Consider the following 27,950-nt stretch of genomic DNA (forward strand, 5'->3'; position numbering starts at 1 on the left):
GATTAAAGCATCACCAAGTTCCCTATAAATATTACAGATCCTTGGTATTGGAAAGTAATTTGTGTACGGCTCTTCGCTGGTCCATCACATCTGGACCACATAAGTACAATTATTGAGTGGCAGTTGGAGTTGGTGACTTTATCTAACTTGAAGCGTGTCATCATTATGTGTCAGACCAATTCATAATTCTGTGAAACCCCATTTAGTTTTTCACAAGGATGAAGGTGACACCGGTCGCGGAATGAAAATCTGTCGCTACTCTCAAATCTTGCCAGGTACTGCCTCAAGCACGATGTGTAGACGATGAAGCCGGATCAGTCCTCCCTGTTTGTTTATTGTTCTGCACCCGTACCTGACACTGAGCGAAAGTGGTTGCAAGTTGTGAGCACTCTGGTCACACCTCCTGGCAGCCTTGGCGCGCTCTCTATCGAGCAACATCCTCGCCTACCGCTTGTTGACGCCGTCGTGCTTTGCCGCAGGCACCGCGTTCCTCAACTGGAGCCCCATGCATGAGTAGTTGGGTTGGAGATGCGACAATTTCTTGCTGCGAGGTGGTGAGGTACTGTAGGAGGGGCTTTACTGTGCTGTCGTTGTCCAGTGAACCGCCTGGTGTAGTGTTGCCTCCTGAGATCCTTTTTTTGCGGACTTGACTTCGGTCTTTGCGCCCGTTGGACTGCGGGAAGTGTGTAGGTGAGAATGTTACGCGCCAGGTGCCGAAGAATGCCCTCAATTGCCTCCTGACTAATAAAGTTGATATCACCGTCGTACGACAGGAACTTTGGTATGTCCCGTATTCTGAACCATCTCCTGAAGGTGGATATAAAAGCTTCTCACTGGTGGAGCTGCCTGGTGGATGTTTCACTTCCAACCAGCCTGTCAGTCTGGCACCAAACCTCTCTCGGAATTTAAACAGCGACCTGTCAATATCCTGCTCCCCGAGATTAATTTACCGTCTCGCCTTCCACAACCTTTATGGTTATAATTGCACATATGTACACTGCTCCAATTCGTTTCCACTTTCTGCTTATGTTTGTCACTAGGGTTGGTAGCACTGAAGTGGCGGAGTTAGAACTTCCGACTTTAAGTGTACTTGATTATGGGTGGTAACATAGCTGTTAATGCAACAGTCAATATGGGCCAGTAACTGGTTCGAAGTCTGATAACGGAACGCGTGTCAGTGATTCATCCGAGATTTCGTGGGACTGCTAGTCACAGCCATAAGTCAGTCCACAGATCACATCTAAAGTAGATTCAGCTACCACAAGCAAGTATGGCACACCACCATGTTGCACTAACTCGTCGTGGGATAATTGTCGGGAAAAGACAATCACGAATGTCCGTTGCTGACATAGCTGAGGAAGAAGGCGTCTCCTTACCAACAGTAAAAAAAATGGTGTAGATGGGAAACTGAAAGTGATTTACGCGACCATGGGAGGCTGGGGGCAACAACACCAGACACCGACCGCAGAATCATTGAGCAGGCAGCAGGGACACCCATTTCCAATGCAGTGTGCATACGGGATCAAAAGGCGCACCTAACATCATCATAGCCGATCCAGGAATCAGGACGTCTCCTAAGTTAAAGAAGGTAATGTTATACTTGTATTTCGTAAAGAATCCTTAGAACCAAAACCTAACTAAAATTATGAGTATTCTTTTTCTTGAACACAACATTCAATAAACAACAGAACAATATAAAAATACGTATAGCGACCGTTGCCAGATTGTCGTACTCAGAGCATAGTATTTACCTGTTTCTGACGCCTAACTATTGCCAGGAAACATCAGGATCGTACTCTGTTAACGATAACTATAAATTAGTTTCGTTTTTGGAGCCCAAAAGACAGTTTTGGGGCAGGAAGTCGGGAAATATAATCGGCTGAGTATGACAATCTGGCAATAATCTGTGACCGAGGCAGCAGCAGCCTGCCGTATTGGGGGTGTCAGTTACCTAAAATAGCATACTTTTACTGCGCAAAGCAGGTGATGTCACTTATTGTGACTTCGTGAGCTTTCATATTTATCTATTTGTGTATATTTCGTGTTGGCAAAACTTTCATTACTAGTTTCATTTTTACTAGTGACACGAATATGTGACTTTTTCACAATAGAATTTCACTCTAATAAGTGAATCAGTCACCACAGAAATATTACGTACCAGTGTACGTGTGTATAAATGAATACAAAGATAAGCACATACTTTGATTTAACTCTAGGATGTCTCGTGGATCATTAATAAATAAAAACAAAATATCCGGCTAAGCTACTCTTTAGCCATTACCTTTAATGGCGCCCAAAAAACAGTCCCTCCGCCAAGTTTGTACCCCACATTTGGTGAAGTTAGGTGCACCTATTGCGACTACAATAAATATATATATATATATATATATATATATATATATATATGTATATATATATATATATATATATATATATATATATATATATATATATATATATATATAGAGAGAGAGAGAGAGAGAGAGAGAGAGAGAGAGAGAGAGAGAGAGAGAGAGAGAGAGAGAGAGAGAGATGAAGTGGAAGGAGAGAAAACTAAAGAAAGACAGCTCGAGGAGGTTAAGGACGTTGCGTTTCTCAACCAGATAGACCTGCCCCAACCCCATTACATGATATGCCCTCCTCAAAATTACTTGTGGGCCCTTGTTTGGTCTTCCGAAATTATAGTCTGTTTACTACAGAGGAGTGTCATCCGTTATACAGTTCATTTTCCCACCCTACAACCTATTAAGGAGCTCATAAAGGCCGTAAAATGCAGCCACTACTCACCCGACAGCCTCAGCAGTAGGGAGGTATAGGCGTACACGCGGCCTCTGCCTGGTACTCATTGTGTGTCGCTACTGGAGTATCATTGTGCAACGTACTGCATACACACAAAGGTTTTAATTACGGACTTGTTGCCACGTCATGGTTTATTGTAGGTTGATAGGTCAGTATGTTAATAGGTTGGCTGTTGCAAGGGAGTGAGAGATGGACTGCTTCTGTGTAGCATGTGTGAACTGGTGGGTGATTAGTGATCATAAATGAGTGTGGTCAGCAGCCCTTGCTGGGTGCAGCATAAGACAATGTATCCGCTGGGATGTTAGGTGAGTGTGTGTGTGTGTGTGTGTGTGTATGGGTGTGTGGTGACACTACAGCATCGATGCGGCACACAGTGCTCGCTTGACTGTATCCCCCGTCTTGTCACACTCACACCACTTACTATTAATTTACAAGTGTATGCAAATAATTAATGTTTTCATTCATATACTGAATTTTATTCCAAAGTACTTAAAAAGCTACATATTATTAGACAAATTATTGTAACGCATATACAATCCTTGCAAGCTTAAAAATAATTTGTCCTTTAGGCAGATTTTGTCTAGTAATATGAATGGAATTTCACTATTTATTGAAGAATATACCAGTGCCTAGGCATCGCATTCCTGTAATGTCTAACTGTGTGTGTGCGTGGACAGAGGAGCTCGTCCGAGCCATCGTAACAGTCACGTCGGCCATCACACAGCTTCATAGCGTTGATGAAGCACCCATCGTGACAGCTCCACAGCCCCGTGTCTGAAAGTTGAATCCAGAAGTGTTAGTTCTGTTACACATGAAAGAATGTTACTCTAAATTTCTAGAAATTATATTCTCGGATTTTCAAAATTAAAAGTGGATGTGCTTACATTGGATTACTTATATGCTATTCAATAATATTAAAAAAGTAACGTTTCTAAAAGAAACAAAAATAATAAAATGCAATACAGGAGTCTAATTTAGGTTAATATTAATATTTCGAAATCCTTTGCATGTAATTTCAGGTGTACTTACAATGGTTGTGTTATTTGAAATTCACACACAAAAAATAAAAGAATTATGAAAATGATTACGAAAATGTCTACGATTTTTTTGATATTTTCTTATTAAATATAAGAGTAACAATTCGAGAGCTATCTTTTTTCGCCCCTTCCTGTTAATGACTTATTTTTTTTTTATTTATTTATTTTTTTTTTTTATAGGTGGCCGGGGGATTTATCCCCTCAGGGGTCCTGCGTCCCTGGCCACTGGGTCCAACTCCTGATCTGATCGATAGGTGAGGGACCCGCAATCCCTCACCAGAAAACAATTCCTACGAGCCTCGATCCCGATCCAGTTCTGCTGAGGGGGCCTTACCGTTCAGTGGGCTTCCTACATGTATCCAGATCTGGTAAGCCTGTCGCCAGTGACGAGTGCAGAACAAAGCCTACGGGACCCTTGCATCTCGAAGGAGAGGGGGCCCCCTTCGCCCTTCTTTTTGTTTTTGGGGTGACCGTGGTGGTGCAAAAGAGGCGCCCGTCCGCAGAACCAAACCTTCGAAGGGTTTGCATGTGGGTTCCACGAACGTTCTGAGTAGAATTCTACAAGGCCCAGGAGGCATAAAGTGGCAGATTCTTGGTATCAGAGACCAGAGCGGCATCGTTGCACTTGGTGTAGTAGTGCTCTAGAGGTAGCTAAGGAGATTGACCACATCCTTGGATGCACTCCTTAAAGGATCCTCCAGAACTACAGTGTTTTCCGGAGTCAAGAGTTCTCCGAAACTGATTAGTGGCTTGTTATTGCAACACTAGAACTTCATGTCAGGTCCAGTAGATGTAACCATACTGTGTTTTATCTAGAGAGACGGAGAGACCTGGCATGTTCTTATAAGTATGCAGTAAGTTTCAAATCGCTTCAATGCGTCCAGCACCCTTGAGGACCCTGTAGAACTGTGGGATATCTTTAAACGTGAAACTCTTCAAGCTGCAAATGAGTGTATTGGAGAACGCCCGAGGTCGAGCAGTGGTTTTGCCTCGGGGGAGGTGTTACCATACTTGCTGAGTCAGGACCAATATAGGGCTTTGTCTATTAGGATGGTCCCTCTTAAGGAGAAACAAGGAGAGGTATGTTAGGAGTCTCGCTAAGGATGTCAAGGGCTATTATTTCAATGCAAATGACCTTGCCTACAATGCTCTGAAGAAGCTCCACTTCAAGGCCCCCTGTCAAGTGAGCGCTATCCAAACAACAGATGTTTACCTCATGTCAGACATAGATGGACTGCAGAGGGCTCATTGGGGGGAGTACTTTGAGCAGCTGTACAAGGCGACCCTCCGAGTGGGTAGCTCTCAACAGCTGGGTTACAAATTTCGGATGCTGATCCACCCACTGACGAAAGCCCACCCTCTCATGACGAGGCCAATGAGACTGTCCATGGCAATGTTAAGGGGTGGAGAGGCAGCTGCTATTTGTAATATCCATGCAGAGCTGCTGAAAGCTAGAGCAACCTGTGGGTTGCATGCAGTCTTTCTGGTACTATTTCTCCTGTTGAAAGAGAAGGCTGGTCGTTCCGAGCTGGGAAGGAAAAGGGGACCATCAGAAATGCAACAATTACTGTTGTATTACACTGCGCAAAGCAAGATGCTTGGCCACCTATTGCTCATGTGGATTAGGAACCAGCGGCTGAAGCTGCAGATACCCGAACAGTTTATGCTCACGCCTATTAAGTTGACAAGTATATTAGATCTCAGTGTATCGCGAGGCACTCTAGGACCTCCTGTTATTTTGTGGGATTCCTACGTGGACCGTTGGTCTATTGACTGACCTGTACTCTGGGACTGAGAGTGTTGTGAGATGTGTGTGTGGGTAGAGGATGGGTAGCTTCTTTCCCGTGAAACACGGAAGTGAGGCAAGTCTGTATCCTCATTATACTTTTCAACACTTGCATGGATTGGGTATCAGGCAGATTTGTAGATCAAAGTTATTGTGGAGCAGGTTCACGTCCCGCCCGGTGCCACAAGCCGGGATTTTTCAGTCACCACGGAGTGGGCTAAGACTACCCACACGCTGTCCAGAAGGCCACCTATCAACCCGGACTTTAGATTCTATCTCTATGAGAGAGGGTCCATGATGAGCTTCGGGGGGCAGCATGAGTCAAGTAAGATGGCACCACTATAAACACATGCCTGCGCCACAACGGGCTGGTGCCGACCGTCAGGCCCCACCAAGAAAGCCTACCGACGCGATAGGCAGAAACAAAACAAAAAAGTTTACTACTGGTCACAAGTGATAACAAAGGCAGCATTAAAATCGATGTGCCATTTAAACACCTTTTTTTTTAACATGATAGAGAGGTGTTGTCAAAAGAATAACCGGAACTTGAGTATGACTCGTTGTTTACCTGGGCAGTTCAATTCGTCAGAGCGGTCAGGACACTGGTAGACTCTGTCGCAACGCTGAGACTCAGGAATGCAATACAGGTCTGTGCACTGCCACTCACCACTTCGACAATCTAGGAAATGTGTAATTCAATATAACTAAATGTATATGTATATCTATATCTGTGTCTTTATTTATCCATACATCTGTCTATCTTCCTGTCTGTCTATCTATTTATATCTATCTATAATATATCTAATTATCCATCTATCTATCTATCTATATTTTCTTTTACAGCAAGAGGTCTAGTATGTTGGGCCGGTCTTCAAGACGGTCGGGAATACGTGTAGGGTGCTTAATCAACTGCTCTAGATTCGTTGAGGAGAGCAAAGTTGTAGGCTTGTTCACCAGGCTGGTCAGTGAAAGAGGATGAAAGCCAAAGCTGGTGGTGAACATTGAAATCTCCCAAGATGGAGATTTTAGCGAAGGGAGTGGGTCAAGATGTGCTCCACTTTAGAGATTAAGTAGTTAAAGAATTTTACAAAGTTAGTAGACTTAGGTGAGAGATAAACAGCACAGATGTATTTAGTAATAGAATAACAATGAAGCCAGATGGTGGAAAATTCAGAGGAGTCAAGGTCGTGGGCACGAGAACAAGTTATGTCGTTGCGCACGTAGGCGCAACATCCAGCTTTGGATTGAAATTTAGGATAGAGATCGTAGGAAAGAACAGAGTAGAGATTGCTGTCAGTAGCCTCAGAAACCTGTGTTTCGGTGAGGAAGAGAAGGTGAGGTTTAGAGGAGGAGAGATGGTGTTCCACAGAATGGAAATTAGAACTAGGACCGCGAATGTTGCAGAAATTTAAAGGAGGAGGTTTGAGGAGTTATTAGGACAGCTCTGAAGTCAGCAGCCAGAAGGGGGGTCCTCCCTGGGGGAATTTATGGTCCCCCCCTTCCCCAGGCGGGGTCTGCGAGGCAGTTCGTTTTTGTACCATTTTGAATTTTAAATTTTGGGAAAAGGTGTGAATGTAGTGTGGAGTAGAAAGAGAGAGGATCTGTCCTTAGAGAGCATGCTGAACTACTCTCTGGTGTTGATGAGACAAAAGGGAAACGGTTAGTGAGGACATGGGAAGGGTCTTTGAAGGACTTCAGCACCCTCCTCGCTTCCCATATATCCTCACCAGAAGTAGCTTACGCCCGTTCGGTAGGTGTCTTCCTACCTACTAATATATATATATATATATATATATATTTATATATATATATATATATATATATATATATATATATATATATATATATATATATATATATATATTTTAGAAAGAATCAACACGTAATGATTAAAACTTGATATTATAGCAAAGGATGGAAATGAAAGGCTCAAAATAGTCGTAATTGCACGAACTGCGTGTTTTTTCTTGATTATGGTTTTCCCGTGAACTGCCTTTACTGAAGAATATGTAATGACTGAAACATTAAGATTATAGCAAAGAACGAGAGTAAAGCAATTTGGAGTGGCTGAGCAACAAATACCGATTGAAAGACTGGAGATTACAGCGAGAAATAGAAGTGGAATAACTAATAAAACAATGTTATTATAAAAAAAAACCCGCTAGAAAAATATAGCAAAGAATAGGAGTGATGTGTCTAAGAAAAAAGATTATGGCAATATTTAAACGTGAGATTATAACAAGGAAGTATGCCAATATATTTATAATATAGGTAAAAAAGTTGAAATGTGTCGATAGACAATGATTATAGACGAGACTGACAAAAATTAACATAGGCAGATATAATCAGGGTCTAAATTAATCAAGATTAATAAGATAGGCCCCTTGAGGTATATCCCCAACGAAATAACAAAAAAATACCAAAAGATTGGCAGCTAATGTAAATATGATATGCAATGAAAGAAAAAAAGAAAAAAATACAATTAATTAAGAAAAAAAACTAAAATTGATAAACTACAAAAGAATCAAGGGCACAGTAACTGTTAACAGTCCACTAGCCAGCGCCTCACTTGGAATGCAGTCACGCTCATCCGAGGCATCTGGACACTCCAAAAGTCCGTTGCAGCGAGATTGTTCAGGGATACAGGATCCGTCGCCCTCACAGCGCCACTCATTGAGGCGGCAAACTGTATGGTGATGAAATGAGGAGAAGGAGGCGTCAATATGGAGGGAAGGTAGCAATTGTGTTATAGTTATAAGTGGAGTCAGTTAGGAAGGCAAGAATATCACCAGTAGAACGCCCTTTGCGAAAGGGGCGAGAAGGGAGAAAGTTGATAGATGGTTAAGAATCATCCGATTGAGGATTGATTCAAAATCTTTAATAAAACAGGAAAATAATGCTATAGGACAGTAGTTCGAGGGACTGGAACGGTCACCCTTCTTAGGCACAGGCTGTATGTAGGCGCACTTCCAGCAGGAAGGAAAGGTAGGTGTTGATAGGCAGAGACGAAGGAGTTTGACCAGGCAGGGTGTTAGCACGAAAGCTCAGTTTTAAAGGACAAGAGGAGCCATTTCGTCGGATTCGTGAGCCTTCTAAGGATTGAGGGAAGGATGAGTGCGAGGAATATGGCTTAAGTGGTTCAGAGTGGATTTTTTAGGGAAAGTCTGGGCGAACATGTCAGCCTTAGAGACATATATGCAGCTATTCTGTCATCGGGACCAAGGAGAGGTGGGAAATATACATAATTGTTAGAAATATATTTGCCTAGATGCCAGAAGTTTCTAGAAAAAATAGAGAAAGCAAGGTTGACACTTTCTATTGCTGAATGAATTTTTGGTAAGCCGGAGAATAGATTTGACACGATTCCGGGCACGAACGTAAATCATGATTAGCAGGAGTACGAAGTCTCGGACACCTTTTATGAGCTACCCCGCTATCTTTGACAGTATGAAAACATGCGTCACTAAACCAAGGCTTTATAGTATGAGGAGTAGAGGAAGTACGTGAAATTTTATTCCTCCCTTCCAGTAATGCGCTGGGCACACAAAAAAGGATCTCTGTCCTGGAAGCATTTATTATTCCACAGGAAAACAGAAAAGTACATCCCAAGATCGTTCAACTGAGCGAAGCAAAGTGCCAGTTGCATCACCTTTTCTGTGGGTCCAGAGGCTGTACAGGAGCGATAGGAGAGAATACAGAAATAAGGTTGTGATAGGAGAAGCCCAACGGAGAGAACAGTTTAATTAACTGAGTAAGCCGAAGGGTTAGAGGCTAGAAAGTGGTCTTCCATGTTGGGTGTTTCCGGAATGGTGGGCTGGGTGCTAGCCTTGCTTAACTGAGGCTGAGGAGACCAGAGTGGCTGTTCAGTGAAAGAGAATGCAGTGAAGAGAAAAACATTGGAGTCTCCTATGTTGGTGATGGAGGAGAGGGAGAGTGATGAGATGATGTCTTGACTCTTTGGATTTCTAATAGTCAATCTAATAAGAAAATGTGTAGTTTGGGAATTTAGGTAGGAGAGAAAGTTGATAGTGTTAGTAAATGTAATAGACGTATTGCAATGAATGGTGGAAATGATGGAAATGCCAAAGCTTGGATATAAAATGGAAATAGAGATAGATAAAATTAGACAGAGATGATAGGAGACAGTAGAGATAGAAAAGAATGTTTCGGTGATGAAGAGAAAGTAGGATATAGAGGAGGAGGATAGAGGAGAGGAGGAGAAAGACAGAACGAAGAAGAAGAATGTTAGAGAGAAAGGATAAAGAAAAAGAAAGTTGAAAGAAAAGACCTCACCTCTCACGTCTATTTGCAGTGACGTCACACTTTAGTGTGACGTCGTCTGCTGTTTTGCGTCGTCTGCAAACCGTCTGGTATTCACTGCCCCAGCAGAGTGAGCAGACGGACCACGTGTGCCCCCACCCCCCCCCCCACGATCCGCAAATCCGCGGCAGGACAGCATCACCTGTGGGCATCCAACCACCATTTTTTTATTCCCTCACTCACCTCTTCACTCTGAACACTTTCATCTTTGTCTCTTTCATCTCTGCCTCCTCTTTGAACACTTCAGAACTTTCATTTTTTTTTCTTTTTCGCTGATAAACGCTGATAAACTCTTTCTCCTTCATCTATTTCATCTCCCCTTCCTCTGTACGACTTGAACACGCGAGCATTCACTCTTTGCATCCACACGCTGGTAAACTCTGGAACAATCTTACTTCATCTGTATTTCCTCCTGCCTACGACTTGAACACGCGTTAACCAGAATTTTCACTCTTGCATCTCTCACGCTGGTAAACTCTGGAACAATCTTACTTCATCTGTATTTCCTCCTGCCTACGACTTGAACACGCGTTAACCGATTTTCTTTTTTCTCTCTGCACGCTGGTAACCTGGGAAAATCTTAATACTTCATCTATGTTTCCTCCTGCCTACGACTTGAACTTTTTCAGGAGGAGGGTATCAGGACACCTCTCCTCCCGAAAATGACCTATCTTTCGGTCACTCCTCTTGACTCTTTGTAGGTAGGAGCAGTGAGTAGCTGGCTTTTTTTCATTATTGTTTCCTCTTTTTTTTTCCCTTGAACTGCTTTCTTTACTGTAAAAAAAAATCATGATATTTTTCTCAATATATGAGATTCTCACGCTGATAATTCCAATATGTGCTCCTACTACGCGTTTCCATGTACTTTCGACTTATTACTGCAATGAAATTTCTATAATATATTTCAATCGGAATTAATGTCCGAGGAAGAGCCACACGAAACTTTAGGGATGACATAGTCTTGCGAAATGAAATATTCTGGTTGCATATTTACAAATCAAGCGTGGCTGCCTTGCTCTCCAAATCTTACGTGTTTGCCCAAACTATCTCTCTATGATGGCTGGCTACAAAACATCGGAGAAATGCACCATGTAAACCCACTTTTACACACAAGCTTTCGAACTCACTCAGTGGACAATCCTTTTCGTCAGAGCCGTCCCAGCACTGTGCATACCCGTCACAGCGGCCCTGCATCTGTAGGCAGCTGCCGTCCTTGCACGTCCACTCCTCTGCACCACAGCCTACACGAAACACAGAAGAAACTCGTTTAAAGTCAACAGTAGACCTCGATTAGACACGACTCAGGCCCGAGCTGGATTTATGATACAGCGAGCCAGGGGAAAGCCTGTCCGTGAACGCTCTGAATTTTTTTTTTTTCAGCAAGGGAGGCAGCTCAAGGGCAAACAATAAAAACAAACAAAAAGGACCGCTAGATGCTGCTCCAGCAAAAGAAAACAGAACGAGAGGGCATATGAGAGGTCAATTTCGGAAGGAGAGGTGTCGTGATACTCTCCTCTTGAAGGACTTCAATTATAAGCAAGAGAAAATGCAGACACGACTCAGATATGGCTGTTCCAGAGTTAAAACTGATAACCTCACCCTGCTTCTCAGCGAAACTCCTCCGATGTTTTTTTGATGTGATCTTAACTTGCCACTACTACTACTACTACTACTACTACCACTACTATTACTGCTACTACTACTACTACTACTACTACTACTACTACTACTACTACTACTACTACTACTACTACTAATAATAATAATAATAATAATAGAAACAATTATAATGATAATGATAATAATAACGATATTGAGAAAAAATTATTATAATAATAATAGTGATGGTAATAATAATAGCATTATTTATGATGATAAAAATATAAATGATATCATTTGATTAATTATAGAGAAAAAAATAAAACGGGGATGGTAGTCAATTACAAAAGGTTCAGAAGATAACACTTGCCTTGAGGAACTGTCGTCCGTGTTGAAGAGTATGATTTGTATGATGTGGACGATGTGGCGCCAGAAGTTGTGAATAGTGTAGCTGGAGTCGTAGCAGGGGGAGGCGATGGCGTTGTTGTTGTCGTAGCAGCAGGCGTAGACGTGGTCGTACGAGGGACTGTGAATAGCGACGAAGGCATCGTATGAGGTGTGGATGGTGTGGCTGGGTTTGTGACAGGAGCTGTAAATAGTGTGGACGTTGTCATAGCAGAAGGTGTGGATGGCGTGACTGGCGTCGCTGGAGCAACAGGCGTGGACGTTGAAGGATCGTTGGTGGAGTTTAAGTCTGTACTTGAGGTGGGTGAGGTGGAGGTGGTGGTAATCTTACCTGTAGGTGTGGGAGAGAGAGCAGTTACAAAAAGTCTCTAATAATGATTCGTTGATGTAAAATTTCTGGATAAAGCATAAGAGAGATATATCGACCATGGGTTTGGAAACAAAGTTTAATAATATTCTCATGACTTAGGAGTACACTTGAGTAGGTCATAGCATGCACGGTACTGATGAAAGCCGAGCACCAAAACAACGGCATGAGTGGCAACGTCGAAATGAAAAGACAGGCCTAGAAAAGGTTTGTTAATGATGATGATGATGATAATGATGAAGGAAAAGACAACGACGACGAGGCCGACGACGACGAAGAAGAAAAAGAAATCGAAGAAGAAAAAGTAAAAGAATGAGAAGAGGACGAAGGAGAAGAAAAAAAAAACCAATAACAGCAGCAGCAACAACAACAACAACAAGAAAACTGAGGATGTTGATGGTCGTGGTCATGAAGTAGATCATCCTCATTATCATCCTCTCCCCCAGAACATTCCACAATCGAGTCACAAAAACAGGCTAGCCGCTAGAGTCTTGCCGTTATTGCAGAGGTTGGGGTATGAGTCAGTACGGCAGGAAGGTCTTGTCGATACTAATGGAGAAGGTGAATGTGTCGAGGTGGTGGTAATTGTCTGAGTGTCAAGGAGACAGTGCTCATTGTCAGAGAACAGGGTGGAGGGTGTGGATGCTGCAGTGACTTATATAATGGGGGAAGGAGGGATTAAAGATTTAGGGTGATGACCGGTGGAAGGTGGTGTTAATAGTGCTGTCTGAGAGAGAGAGAGAGAGAGAGAGAGAGAGAGAGAGAGAGAGAGAGAGAGAGAGAGAGAGAGAGAGAGAGAGAGAGAGAGAGAGAGAGAGAGAGAGAGAGAGAGAGAGAGAGAGAGAGAGAGAGAGAGAGAGAGAGAGAGAGAGAGAGATTCACACATCCGTTGGGACCTAATAGCCCTAATAGTCTCACTACAACAGCTTAGCCAGGGAGACACAAACAGGCGAATAAAAAAATACAGAGAATGAACCCTTTGAGAAACACGTTAAAAAGAGTAGAACGGTGTGAGAAACAAAAAGTTGTTGTAAAAAAGAATAATCACAAAAGTGTGCCAACCTATCCAAGTGCTACGGTATTGTCAATATATTACTATTGTTTAGTAGTGTTTTTTTTTTTTATATACAGCACGGAGAGCAACTCAAAGGCAACAAAGAGAATGTACAAAAAAAACTCCGCTAACTGTTGCTCTCATATAGCAATTAGTAAAGAGTGACCAAAAGAAAGATCAGTTTCGGATGGAGAGGTGTCTTGATACACTCTTCTTGAAAGAGGTGAAGTCATAGGCAGGAGGAAATACAGACGAAGGAAGACTGTTCCAGAGTTTACCAGTGAAGGGGATGAAAGAATAAAGATGCTGGTTAACTCTTGCATAAGGGGTTTGGACAAGATAGGGATGAAGCTTGAGTAGAAAGTCGTGTGCAGCGGGGACTCAGGAGTTGGGGAGGCATGCAGTTAGCAAGTTCAGAAGAGCAGTCAGCATGAAAATATCGATAGAAGATAGAAAGAGAGGCAACATGGCGGCGGAATTTAAGAGGTAGAGACTGTCCGTAAGAGGAAGAGAGCTGATAAGACGAAGAGCCTTAGACTCCACTCTGTCCAGAAGAGCTGTGTGAGTGGAGCCCCCCACACGTGAGATGCATACTCCATACGTGAGCGGACAAGGCCCCTGTATATGGATAGCAACTTTGCGGGGAAGAACTGGCGGAGACAATACAGAACGCCCAACCTCGAGGAAGATGATTTAGTAAGAGAGATGTGAAGTTTCCAGTTGAGATTTTGAGCTAAAGATAGACCGAGGATGTTTAGTGTAGAAGAAGGTGACAGCTGAGTGTTGCCGAAAAAAAAGGGATAGGTATTTGGAAGATTATGTAGAGTTGATAGGTGGAGAAAATTAGATTTTGAGGCATTGAAGGACACAAGGTTCCTTTTACCCCAGTCGGAAATGATAGCAAGGTCTGAGGATAAGCGTTCAGCAGCCTCCAGTGTGGAGTCTTGCAATTCCTGTTGAGAAGGTCATCTATCGAAAGAAGTTGAATAATGCAGAGTGGAGTAGTCACCGTATGAGTGGATAGGACAGTTTGTTATGGAAAGAAGATCACTGATGGATAACAGGAAGAGAATGGGTGATAGGAGTCATAGGACAGAGCCCTGTGGAACACCATTGTTGATAGGTTTATGGAAAGAACCTCCTATTGTCCATCGACACTTGAGCCCTGTGGCTTGGCCCTGGGAAACCCCCATTGATTACACATCTAGCGATGACCTGCGCATGGCGATCTGTCCCACTGTTAGTCTGTACGTTATCTATTTATGGAATATATATATACATTCATAATACGACTGCATGGTGTTATGAATGGCTTGGGATTAGAGGGAAAGACAACGAATCAGTAAATCTTTCATATCACTTGGCAACGTGGCTTATGCGACGTTGCCGCCTGACGGACCTTGGCAACATGCGCCAGGCCGCACCATTCAGCGTTACGCCACCATGGACAACACAAGTATGTCTCAATCTCGCGCATGCACAGCCATGCAAAAGAGAGAGAGAGAGAGAGAGAGAGAGAGAGAGAGAGAGAGAGAGAGAGAGAGAGACCCTCTCTGAGGAGAGTAATGGAGTGATGTGGCACCAGCGCGGTCTCGTGGGGAATCCCTGAGTCGCGCCCAAGGGGTCAAGTTAAAACCGATAGACTATAGTAATTAAACCATGCCTCCTCCCTCCTCTCTACTCACCGTCACAGTTGACTTCATCTGTACCGTCATCACAGTCGCTGATGTTGTCGCACTCAATGTCCTTAGGAAGACATTTGGAGCCGTCGCAGAATAAATGATTTTCTTTGCATTCTGTTGAAAAAAAAACGGATGGATATCATGAGCCAGGTCTAAAACTGTGAACACACACACACACACACACATCTCAAACAGCTCCGGTAGCTCAGTGTTAAAGCTGCTCTGCCATGTTTCACGGCCTGGGAGGCGAAGGTTCGAGCATCGGATCATGCCGAGATTTTCCCGACGACAATGAGCGGTTATTGCCCCCCCTTGCGCAAGGGATGTGGGGTGTGTTGTGTGTGAAGGTCCTGCCAGTACCCAGAGATCGATTAATTCCTGAAAACGACCTGCTTAATAACGGAAAATCTCTAGAATTTTCCTGTTGGTCCTTTCGACAAGGCCGTGAAACGTTGGATGGTATGTTGTAATTAATATCTGTTTAACTTGAACTTGTTGGCAAATATCACGAAGAACTTGATTTCCGACCTATTATTGCTGAGAAGTACACAAGGAATCGTGTAGGGACAAATCAGGTTAGAGACAAGCGCATGAACGACTGTTGTTGTAGACTTATTACGTAATGGCGCTAAGATCACAAAACAACTGAAGTGCTCAGCACAGACAAGGGCATATGAGGAGCCTCGATGACTGCAAGGGAGCTGTGACAAATCAATGCCAACAGTGTCAAAAGGTCCGTCTGGTAGCAGGGCTAAGCAGGCATCATAAAAATGAAGCTGTCTTTGTAGTGCCCTTGGTTTGTGCACAGGACAGACACTACGCAACATGTTTTTCAAAGTCCAGTCGCTTAGTAGGTCAGTGGTATTTAGAACGTGCCGTAGTCCCATCCGGAGTGACCAGCACAAGGAGTGTCATGGAGAGGCTGCAGGACAGTCTTCACAAGAACAGTCGGGATGACGACCTATAAGTAACGTCTCACCCGTTAATGGCTACTGTGGGACAAATAATGCCATCCTATAGGGAAAAGGAAGTAAAGGCCACAGGTAAGTGAGGCAATAAAGAGCCGTCGCCAGACTCAAGGGCGTAGACAACTTTAAACCACAGAGCATCATGGCGTTGGGCAGTCTGAAGCTCGTTCAGCGAGAAATTCTGGATCTGAAAAACTGCAGCGACAGGAATATGTCAAGACAAAGCGTCATATGTTGGCTTTACCAGGGAGATACTTTGTTGGATGGTGAGATACCACTTGTCCAGGCGCGCAGTGAGGTTTTTCTCACTGAAAAGAGTCGAAACTGTAGTGTGATAAGTGTAAACTGTAATAGGATAATTAAAAACAATATTTTTGAAATGCTTAAGAGCCCAAAGTCGAGTCACTGAGTACCTTGACTCAGGATCAGTAAGAACGCGACCGGCGCAAGCAATGGTATGTGGACGTCCATCTACAGTATGCATAAGAACAGCACCAATTCCAAAAGAAGAAGCGTCTGTGCACATAGTAAAAGGCAAACTGTGGTCAGGAAACGCTAGGACCGGGACATGTGTTGGAGCAGCGGTTCCCAAACTTTTCAGGCCACGCACCACCTCCCAGGCTGTGGCCGAGTCCACGCACTCCCGCTAAGTTTCGAGCAGTGCTAAGATCCCGTCAATTTCCTGAAATTTTGTCAGTTTTTTACGAATTTTGTGCTCGCAAAGTATAAGGCTCTGAGCGATGGCTATCAAAACTAAACGAAAATGTACCTGGGGGGTGGATGAATGTGCTGTGTCTGGGTAAGTTTCAAACAAAGAACAGACAACTCCGCTGAAGCGTAAAGCATATGTTAGTTTCAAAACAATGGCAGTTAATGATATGTCTGAAATTTAAATGAGACAAAATCCTCCATTACATTATCTTTTTCCTTAGTGATCAGCTCACGTACCGTCAGGGGTGCGCGCTCCACACGTTGGGGATAGCTGTGTTAGAGCATGCTTGAGAATACCAAATCCTTGCTGTTGAGCGTCTTTCCACACGAAGGAGTACTTTTCTCAAGAAGACGTATTAGAGGTGATGCGATAGACGGAAACTCTTTGGCAAATGCTCTACAATAACCGGAAAGTTTTAGGAAAGAGCGAACAAGATCAGTAAATATGGGTATATGAAAGTCTTTGACAGCAGTGATTTTAAAATCAACAGTTTCAATAGTCTTTATTGACAAGGTGACCACAAAACTGAATACAAGAATTAAGGAAGTTGCACTTAGACAGCTTGCCAGCTTCAGAGTCTATTAAAAGCAACTCCGTTAACCTTTTTTTTTTTTTTTTTTTTGCCTGTAGCGCCGGTAGGCTTTCTTAGGAGCCTTATGGGCGGCCCGAGCCCGTTAGTGGCGCAGTCTAATAAGTGCACCAACATCATCATAGCCGATCCAGGATTCAGTACGTTTCCTAGCATTTTGTAAAGAATCCCTATAACTAAAAAATAACAAAAATTATGAGTATTCTTTTTCTTGAACATAACATTGAATAAACAACAGATATCAAACCTTCGATATAACGGACCCGCTTGTAAAGGATTTCGGATATAACGGACAAGGTCAGGGGTCAGAAATCCACGGGGAACAACCGATAATAGTTGTTGAACCAACCACGCTCGGTATGTACAACAGCGTCTGCTAGCCACCTCGCCCTATTCCTTTTATCTGCTGTCCCACCCTTCAGTTACTGTAGTCTTTTTTCATCCCACCTGATGAAATATTTTCCTCCTTGTGGTTCCCATTTACACCACACGTATTTACACCACAAGAAAGTCTTGTACATCAATGTGAGGGAAACTACCAACTTAGCAGGCGAACGACCGGGGCACTCCTGCCGCCCGCCCGCATCTTGCCGAACGACCTGCTACACTCCTGCTGCTCGTTTGCCTTGATTCGAACCCGCGTCCCTCATGGAGCTCCTGAACGCGGGGCCGTCACGCTAACCATTCAGCCACCACCTCCCCAACTATACAGTGGTGAGCACCGCTAACCGAAAGGTTAGCTTCGCTAACTGGTAAACCACTAACTAAAAAGTTAGCTTCACTTACGTTTAACCGCTAACTTTTTTTAATAATGAATTTAGCTTCGCTCTAGTATTTTATCTCTAAAACCCTTATAAACAGGCACAGTGACCTGAAATTCCGATATGTTGTAGCTTAGATACAGTTAGCCCAACAGCCCAACTAGCAACAACAATAAGAGAAGAGAAAGTAGCCTCCAATATATCCTAAATCCGTTTATCTAACAAACAAAATAATATATATATATATATATATATATATATATATATATATATATATATATATATATATATATATATATTTATATATATATATATATATATATATATATATATATATATATATATATATATATATATATATATATATATATATATATATATATATATATATATATATATATATAAGCATTTTATAATTTTTTTCCAAAACTGGTACTTTTTATAATCTTATTTATTTTTTTGTTTTCAAGTGGAAAATATCAAATTCTTGTCATTTAATCCTGAGATCAAAGAGTTGGAAATGAAAGACGCATTACCCTAAAATACTTAAAAGTTTCTTTAATAATTGTCCAATTACCCTCCATACATAAAGGTGTAATTTACCCAAACGTGGAAGCCCTGGAATTATTGCGCCGTGTGGCTCAACTGGTGCTGTGTCTGCACACAACGGACAAAACAAACCTGTATGATTTTTTTAGTGGACTTAGGTTAGCGGAGTGGGAAGTATTCATTTAGCGGAAGCAAATTGGTCACTAACTGTTTCCAAAGTAAATGAAAACGCTAATCAGCTAAAGGAAAAGTTAGCTTCGCTAATTAGCGGTTAGTGGATTAGCGGAACCGTGCCCACCACTTTTCACCACTTTTCTTCCCCCAAAGCATCTCCCTAAATCATCTCTTTAGAGTTTAGCCCAACACTTATAAGATTTGCAGGAGGGAAAATGTTTGACTTATTAAATTTACATTTACGTACATTTAACTTACCGCATGTATCCTCATCCGTCCCGTCTTCGCAGTCGGTCACTGCGTCACACACCAGTACCTCACAAATCTCATCACCGTTGTTACACTGGAAAATATTGTCGCTTGGACAGTTTTGCACCTTCAGGCTTGCATTTTCATGTATACCCTCCTTTTTGTTACCTAGAACAATGAAGATTGGCAAAGTTAAGGGTTACTCTACTGCTCTGAAATTGGCAGAATGAGATCACGAATTATTAGCTTTAATAATATATATATATATATATATATATATATATATATATATATATATATATATATATATATATATCTATATATATATATATATATATATATATATATATATATATATATATATATATATATATATATATATATATATATATATATATATATATATATATATTGAGGCCTAACCAATCCAGTTTTTGCTTTGTCTTTTTTTTTTTTTTTTTTTACTTTTCCCAAGACCCCTGTCCACACCAGTGTTACGACTCTGGTGACGTAACAAAGCATATTGCTGCTTCGCATCTCGCAAGGAGAGAAACTGTTCGCCTTGTTCTGTCTCAGTTCCGCGTGTCTCCCTACAGAGTACGGTATGTTTCTATTGTTTTAAAAGTGTGTAAAGACCTTAAAATGCTTTTAAAAGTACCGTAAAAGTTATAAAAACATGCCTAGGGTGTATTCAAATAGAGTATTTCTATTTCGCGGATTATCAGTTATCGCGGGCTGGTCTGGAATGTAACCCCCGCGATGGAGGGGGTATTACTGCAGTCAAAGAATTTGACATAGTTGGTAGATTCAGGTGAGCGGTAAACAGCATAGATTATTTTGTAATATAATGAAAATAAAGTCTTAGTCAGATGGTGAAAAATTCTGAAGCGCCAAGGTCGTGGGCACGAGAGCAAGTGATGTCATTGTTTACATAGATGCAACATCCACCTTTGGATTAAAATTTTGGCTAGAGATAGTAGGAGGGAACAGAGTAGTGATTACTGTCAGTAGCCCCCGAGACCTGTGTTTCGGTGAGGAAAAGAAGGTGAGGTTTAGAGGAGAGATGTTGTTCCACAGAAGGGAAATTAGAACGAAGACCGCGAATGTTGCAGACGTTAATAAGGTAAAAGTTTGGAGGGCTATCAAAACACCTCTCAGGACAGGAACTGAAAGGCTGTAGATTGACTGGCCTCTTGAACTTCACTTGCATGTCCTCGATTATAGTGAAGCAATCAGTTGGTAAAACAATGTACTATTACGACTCACCATTTCTAGGTCCAGACTCTTCCTCCAGAGATGTGGTAGTTCCATTATTCACTTTAATGTCATCATGAAATATTCGCTGCCATTCAGAACGTCTTCCGTATCGCGTCCATTGCTGTGCTGACCCCTGAATAAATGTGCTGGAGGAAGAGTCCCCCGACTCCCATCTTTCCTTTGGGTCAGTAGCATCTTCTGATTTAACGTTTTTCTCTGTCTAAAGAGGAAGAAAATATATACATATATAGATTTCTTGCAGAAAAGCAGGAATCTTAAGGGTAAAAAAAAATCAAAACCTATTAAACCTACCTATCCTGTGAATAGAGCATAGTTGGGGCACCCGAATGAGTTTGAGAGAAGTCTTGATACTCCCTTCTTGAGAGTGTATGTCAAGGCATGAAGAAATACAGACTATGGAAGGTTGTTCCAGAGTTTGGCAGTGAAAGTGATGAAAGAATTATGTTGATTACCTCTTGCATAAGAAATTTGGATAAAATAGGGGTAAGCTAGAGTAGAAATGTGTGTGTGTAGGGCATCGCAGATGGGGTACATGTATGCAGCTATAAAAGTTTAGTCGAGAAGTTACCATGAAAATATTGATAGAAGATTGAATAGAGACAATATTGGCCTCCTCTTCTCCCTGCTGCACGTGACTTTTTCCACTCTTGCTCATCCCTATTCTGTCCAGATCTCTTATTAGTCCAGCAGCAGACACCACCAAAATTTAGATTCGTTCAACATTCCCTACAGAAAAGGTTTGACTATACAGAGTGATAAAATAGGCCCTTTAGAACACCCCTGGGTAGTTAGTGGATCCTGATTGTGGTATCATTTAAAACTATGGACCATTTTTTACTTAAGAGGAAAAAATAAATACCGCTAGTCACTTCACATTTTTTACAAGTAGCCTACAGCAGTTATTTTCAACAAATTAAGAATGTTTCATATATCAAAATGTCCATAATGAGATGCTCTTTGAGTACATATGTATGAAATTAGTTTAATACTTCACAAGTAATTAGGATATTACATTAAATGTATATAAAGTTCTTGCAAAAAAATGCTTTTATCCTTGTTATTTGTTATTAGGATTGTATGATAATTTTTCTTTATTTGTATAAAAAAAACATGGTCTGTATTTCAATGCTCTAAAATCTTCCCCTACTATCCTGCTATACACTGTAAAAAATTTTGCTTGATACATATATTATTATTACCACAGGAGGGAAATGAGTAAAAAGTTCCAATGGTCACGCTACACTGAACAGTTTTGGGGCTGCTCCTGCGCGGGTCTGAGTACTTACTTAATAGCATTAGTACTCATTGAATATTGATAGCAAAATGAATGTAGACATGAATGTTGTGTTTTTTTAATATATTTTACAATAAAAATATAAATAAATTTAACACAGTAAGCTTTCTTCTTTTTGTGTAGCCATTTGTAAAATGTCTCCATACATGTTGCTGATCATATAGCGACATTTGTATATGGATCCTGTCTATAAATATTTTGTTCCTGTTTTGTTGTTAAATCTATGGTTGTCTCTTATATGAGTAATCTATATTTTTGTATTTCAGAGTGTGAGAAAACAATGGCGAGCGAAGAAAATCAGGAACTGTTGGACCTTTTGCCTGCTACAAAGAGAAGACGGCATACAAATATCATATTATATAGATATTTGTCATATATAGATATTATATTATATAGATATTTGTCATATATAGATATCATATTATATAGATATTTGTCATATATAGATATCATATTATATAGATATTTGTCATATATAGATATCATATTATATAAATATTTGTCATATATAGACATCATATTATATAGATATTTGTCATATATAGATATCATATTATATAGATATTTGTCATATATAGATATCATATTATATAAATATTTGTCAATTGGATTCCAGAGAAAATTTTCGAAGACTCACAGTATTATCTATTCTGAAACTTATTGAAGCACTTGAACATAAATAGGATGATGTTTATGAACGTTTGAAGGGAGATCTTGGCACACTTTCCACTGCTGACATTCAGTGGCACTCAAAATGCTATGAAACATCTAGTAGCAAAGAAAACTTCAGACATGTGTACAGAAAGGAAATGAAATTCTTGGAAACCTTTGTCAAAAGCAGTCAGTTCGATGAAAAAAATCAGAGGCATCCACTTCTATGGTATCACGATCCCAATCATCACCCGCTGACTGGTCCGTACGTCCTTCATCTGTATTTCCTCCTGCCTACGACTTGAACTCTTTCAAGAAGAGGATATCAGGACACCTCTCCAACCGAAAATGACCTCTCATTACTGTTTCCTTTTTTTTTTTAAAACACACAGGAAGGTGAAGGATTTGATAATGACCAGAACATTCCAGGCATGTCAATCACTAGTGAATGCAGCAATATCGATGTTTTTTATTTATTTATTTATTTTAACTCTCGTCATGGCGCAGGCATTTTTTATAGTGGCGCCAGTTATGCTTGGCTCATGCTGCCCCCCGGAACTCATTCTTGATTCACTGGACGGTTTCTCCTAGAGTCCGGGTTGATGGATGGTCTTCAGGACAGCATGTAGGTAATCTTAGGCCACTCGGCGGTGACTGAAAAATCCCAAGTGGTAGCGTGTGGATTCCAATCGACGTTGTCCATGGCGTGATGAATACTGGTCCAGCTGTCAACAATGACTTAATTGCAGCTGAGGCCAGGTATCATCATGCTTGCCATGCCTCTTATGTGAGCAAGACAAACTTGATGGCCTCTGGGTGCAATGAAGAAAAAGAAGAGTCTGCATTTGATAGAGGTGTCAGAGACCTAGTACAGGAGATCTCTGGTGACCTGATAGGTGGAAAGACATGTGATATGTCAAAGTTGCTGGACAAATACATAGCTCATCTTTTATGCAGAAAAGGGCTGAAGATGGTTGACAGTTACTCTTCCCAGCGACTCAAACAGCGCTTGAAGAATTATTTTGGAGAAAGTGTTGTTTTCACAAGCTTTATGACAAAAAGAAAGCAGAGTTGATTTATTCAAGCTCAGTATCCCTCCAAGATGTCATTAACTGTGCATTCAAAGTGAATCTCCAATCAGCGAGTGGATCAAGCAAGGAACATGCCCCAACCACGAAAGACACTGACAAACTGAGGCAGCTATACAACTGTGCCAAAATAATCAAAACTGAAATCAGTTGTGAGGGCATTTCAGTTCGCCCACCTGACATATCAGATCTTTCCCTGACTCCACCTAAGTTCCTAGCCAGTATTTAGAAGCTTCCTGGGATAATATTCACGAACCTCTGGCAAAGTTAATACTTACAACATGGATTTCTTTTTGGTCCCTGAATGCAGTGCAGCAACAAGTGACTTCCGGAAAAGGGAAAGAAAATTGATATAATGATGTAAAAATATTAATGGAACTAAAGGACGATGTAGCACACAAATATGCGGCGGCGGCTGCGGCGCCGGTCCAGCCGGTGCTGCGAGAAATACCTCCTCGCAGAAATAAATCGCATATTCACTACGCGCCTCTAATATTGCTCCCACGAGAATAATAACATTTCCAAAGTCTCACATAGCGTAACACCCAGGGGGGTTGAGGAGGCCAAGGCCCCCCCCCCCTTTAGCGGTTAGGTCATGTTAAGTTCGGTTGGGGTAGTTTAAATTTGGTTAATCTAGCTAACAACTGCTTCTAATATACCGAAAAAATAGCATGCGGAGTGCATAAGATACTTCATTTGCTTCACATTGGTTAAGATTTTAGTCACCGGTCATACCAATTTACTGCGTAAACGGCTTAATTATGTGGGGATGCCTTGAAAATTTCCAAGTCCAGTGTCTTTGCCTCTTATGCCTGAGTGGGGGGAGGGCACCCACTGCAGGGTGATCTCCCAGCCCTCAAATGTCAGGAGGAGGAGGGCCCAATGTATAGCGTGGGCCAGGGCCGTTTATGATGCTGGGGACGGGAGAAGAGGTGGAGTGACGAGAGGGAGTCCGTGTCGATGACAGCCGTGACGGGCGACGATTGAGGTCAACTAAACAATAAGCTTCTTCTTTTGACCTGTAACGCCTTGTATCGCTTAATAACTACTCCTCCTCTCGGTCCTCTCTTTTTCTTATTCATACACTGGCATTCAATATGCTATCGCATTATAATTTTCTGTTTGTTGCTGAAATCACTTATTTCCACTTATTCAAGCATTCGTGCCCGTTTTTCCCAGCACTGCGTCAGGAACAATTTTGTCAGCTTCATAATTCTTCTTTCTGCTTCCTTCTTTGTCTCCATACAGCTAACACCGTGCAGATTGCCCCATTGTCCTAGCCCACTTCTCTTTGCCTATTACCGGACAGGAGAGTCTGAGGGAAAACTTCTACGTTTTCTCGTCTCCAGCTTGAAGGTGGACTAAGGTGAAGGTGGACTAAATCAAACTAAAAAAAATCTAAATTACGGACGAAAAATCAAGAAAACCCAATGAAACATCATTATCTTGCTCTTAGCGACAAATGCCATGTGCATCAGCCTTAACCCGGTAGCAGCGACGGGCCAAATTTGTGGCTTTACCGTGTAGCAGCGACAGGCCAAATTTGTGCCATGATATTGTTGTGCTGGAAGCTTCCCCGGGGTCTATGGGCCTCTGGAAGACTCTGGGAGGAGCGAGCAGGGGGGCGGGGAGCAAGGCACCGCCCGCTCCCCGCGGGGCCCGCGTCCAGGCGCTAGGCGGGAAGTGTTGCCAACTCGCACATATTTTTTTTATTGAAATGTTCCATATTTGTCCTATGAATTTCTAAATCGTCTACTGAATATTCTCTACGGGAGTTGCATTTTGTTCTTCTTTTCTTGCTTTCTTTAATTTCCTCTTTTTTTGTAGAAAAAAATATATAAATGTATAATAAAGGTTCCTATTAAAATTTTAATTCTGCTCAGCATCGACATGTTACAATGGGTATTTTTTATTTCAGTATTTTTTTTCCTTTCCATGGTTGATCAGAATCAATTTCTAAGAGAGAGCAATTATATATACTGAATGAATCGGTGAATAGTATTGTTATTTGATCATGATAAAGTAGATAATCAATCTACAATTAAAAGTTTTTGGTAAGTTCATTATCATTCTTTTGCCTTTGATTAGGCAAACAATCTCCCAGACTTTTCTAAGCCAGAACAACGCTTGAAGTGCTACCCAACAAGTCCTGTAAATTTTCCAAGTTAATTTTCAGTACCGACAGCAGTGTCCCTTTTCCTGTTGTACACACTCGCATGCCCCACACAATGGCTCGTGTGTATATAGGCAACAATTTGCTAGGTAGAAATCCTGGGTAGAAATCCTGCTGAGCTGTAACATGGTGTCAATTTAAATACATTGATGATTTTATTAATATATAACCAAATCTACAAAGGAAAATTCATGGTAGGGTTGGATTTGCTAGGATTTGTTTTCATTATGTGGAGGGTGAGATAAACCACCTTCTGAGCAAACGTAGATTTAGAAAAACATTCCAATGTAATGCCCACCAAACCATAGTCCTTTTCCAGTCCTTGATTTGTTTGTTTCAGGAATTCATAATAAATAGGGACCAGTTGATAAAACTAGCTTGTGTACACACTCGGACACCACCTCTCATGCCCGATGCCACGGCTTGGCAGACTCAGTGGCGTCGTTGTTCCGATATCACCAACAGAACTGCTTGTCATTGTCTTTTAATAATGTCCATTCAATCTCTCTCTCTCTCTCTCTCTCTCTCTCTCTCTCTCTCTCTCTCTCTCTCTCTCTCTCTCTCTCTCTCACCAACAGAATTGCTTGTCATTGTCTTTTAATAACGTCCACTCTCTCTCTCTCTCTCTCTCTCTCTCTCTCTCTCTCTCTCTCTCTCGCACACACACACACACACACACACACAGGCATCGTATCAAACCTCAAATTCTCAAAGTAAAGCACTGACGCAGCCAACAAGGCGTAGAGAATGTTGGGCTTCATCAACAGAATATTCTCATTCAAGAATAAGGATTAATTACTGTCACTGTACAATAGCTTAGTCAGACCACACTTGGGATGTATGGTACAGTTTTGGTCAAGGACACCATACTTGGTTTTGGTCCTTCCGTCATGCAAAGTACATTGTTGAATTAGGTGCTCAACGTCTGTCGAGAAAGACTATTTCCTCTCGCAACAAAAGATGCAAGGCTCTTATCTACTAGCCTGATTCTCTCTCTCTCTCTCTCTCTCTCTCTCTCTCTCTCTCTCTCTCTCTCTCTCACACACACACACACACACAAAGATTATTATTACCAAGATAAAGGCATAGGTGTCAGGCAAAGCGAGGAATGCCAAAAGCAGGAGGTAGGCTGCCGTTTTCTCCAATAAGTCCATGCCGAGCGTGGTGCTGGTGACGGATCACAAAGATTCACTGTGCTGCGTCTCCGCACTGCCTCACAGCTACAACCCAAGGAACCCGTCGACATACTAAGGTCTGGCGATGCTTCACGCCGCCACTTATCCACTACATCACACGCCTAATCTCACGGAGCAGTAAATGTGTGTGTGTGTGTGTGTGTGTGTGTGTGTATATATATATATATATATATATATATATATATATATATATATATATATATATATATATATATATATATATATATATATAAGTCATGTATCGGATGTCAGATTTTAGAGATCCGCGGATGTGGATGTGTATGCGGATGTCATGTTTACATATTTTGCGGATGTGTATGCGGATGTCATGTTTACATATTTTGCGGATGGGGATGCGGCTATCAAATTATGACATCCTCACGGATTCGGATGTGCTCATGATTTTGGTAATTCAATAAATAACACCTTTTTTTTACATCTCGGCCTGTAGCGCCGGTAGACTTTCTTCTTGGGCTTGGTGGTCGGCCCAACCCCGTGATGGCGCAGGCAATTTTTTTTATAGTGGCGCCAGTAATGCTTGGCTCATGCTGCTCCCCGGAAATCATTCGTAATTCACTTGGACGGTATCTTCTAGAGTCCGGGTTGATGGGGGGGTCTTCTGGACACCATGTGGATAGTCTTAGGCCACTCGGCGGTGACTGCAAAATCTCAGGTGGTAGCGTGGGGATTCGAACCGACGTTGTCCATGGCGCCGTGAATGCTAGGCCCGCACACTAACCACTCAGCCAACGCCTGCCTATTGCTAGATGTTTTTTAGCTGATTTTGTTACACAATACTGCATTTTATAATTTTAATGCTTTATAACGAGTTTCAGCCACACATTTATGTTACCAGGATGCGGAACAAAAATCTGGTTGATCTTCTTCACTTTGGCGCCCCCGAAGTATTGCGCCGGGGACATAGGTCCACCCAACCCTCTCCCCCCCCCATTGCGACGCCACAGCACAAGGGTCCGACATGCAGCTGGAGATAGAGGAGATGAGCGGGGAGGGGGTCGTGATCCACTACACCCAGGGCGCCTCGGATGCGGATGCGGATGTTTATTTAATCACAAATGCGGATGCGGATGTTTAATTAATCAGAAATGCGGATGCGGATGTTTAATTAATCAGAAATGCGGATGCGGATGTCTAGAATTCTGCGGATGTTTTCCACTTTCTTAATATTTATACTATGGAGTGTCACATCTAATGGTGT

The 27,950-nt window shown here is 41.8% G+C and overlaps 1 protein-coding gene across 3 annotated transcripts; it reads right to left on the reverse strand.

Moving 5' to 3' along the window:
• Positions 1 to 2,923: 2,923 nt before the first annotated feature.
• On the reverse strand, positions 2,924 to 26,835 carry LOC126980508 (low-density lipoprotein receptor-related protein 8-like). Of its 3 annotated transcripts, XM_050830481.1 has the most exons (9): positions 26,609 to 26,835; positions 20,318 to 20,528; positions 19,061 to 19,219; positions 15,053 to 15,163; positions 11,912 to 12,277; positions 11,070 to 11,183; positions 8,192 to 8,308; positions 6,191 to 6,301; positions 2,924 to 3,573 (listed from the first exon to the last, which is right to left on the reverse strand). In XM_050830481.1, the coding sequence occupies exons 1-9, from the start codon at positions 26,687 to 26,689 to the stop codon at positions 3,407 to 3,409; spliced, it is 1,437 nt and encodes a 478-aa protein (XP_050686438.1). In that variant the 5' UTR covers positions 26,690 to 26,835; the 3' UTR covers positions 2,924 to 3,406. The 3 variants fall into 3 exon arrangements, with proteins under 3 accessions (XP_050686438.1, XP_050686440.1, XP_050686439.1); XM_050830483.1 differs by lacking the exon at positions 19,061 to 19,219; XM_050830482.1 differs by lacking the exon at positions 6,191 to 6,301.
• Between the last annotated feature and the right edge of the window lie 1,115 nt (positions 26,836 to 27,950).

Source organism: Eriocheir sinensis, chromosome 44, assembly GCF_024679095.1.
Source record: "Eriocheir sinensis breed Jianghai 21 chromosome 44, ASM2467909v1, whole genome shotgun sequence".
Classification (NCBI taxonomy): Eukaryota; Metazoa; Arthropoda; class Malacostraca; order Decapoda; family Varunidae; genus Eriocheir; species Eriocheir sinensis.

What these genes read in the sequence shown, in the direction of transcription:
- LOC126980508 (XM_050830481.1), bottom strand. Translation starts at nt 26,689, where the DNA reads ATGGACTTATTGGAGAAAACGGCAGCCTACCTCCTGCTTTTGGCATTC. An exon ending in ACACCTATGCCTTTATCTTG is followed by an intron (nt 20,529 to 26,608) that starts GTAATAATAATC and finishes CTTCCTCTTTAG; the next exon opens with ACAGAGAAAAACGTTAAATC. An exon ending in GACGGATGAGGATACATGCG is followed by an intron (nt 15,164 to 19,060) that starts GTAAGTTAAATG and finishes TTTTTTCAACAG; the next exon opens with AATGCAAAGAAAATCATTTA.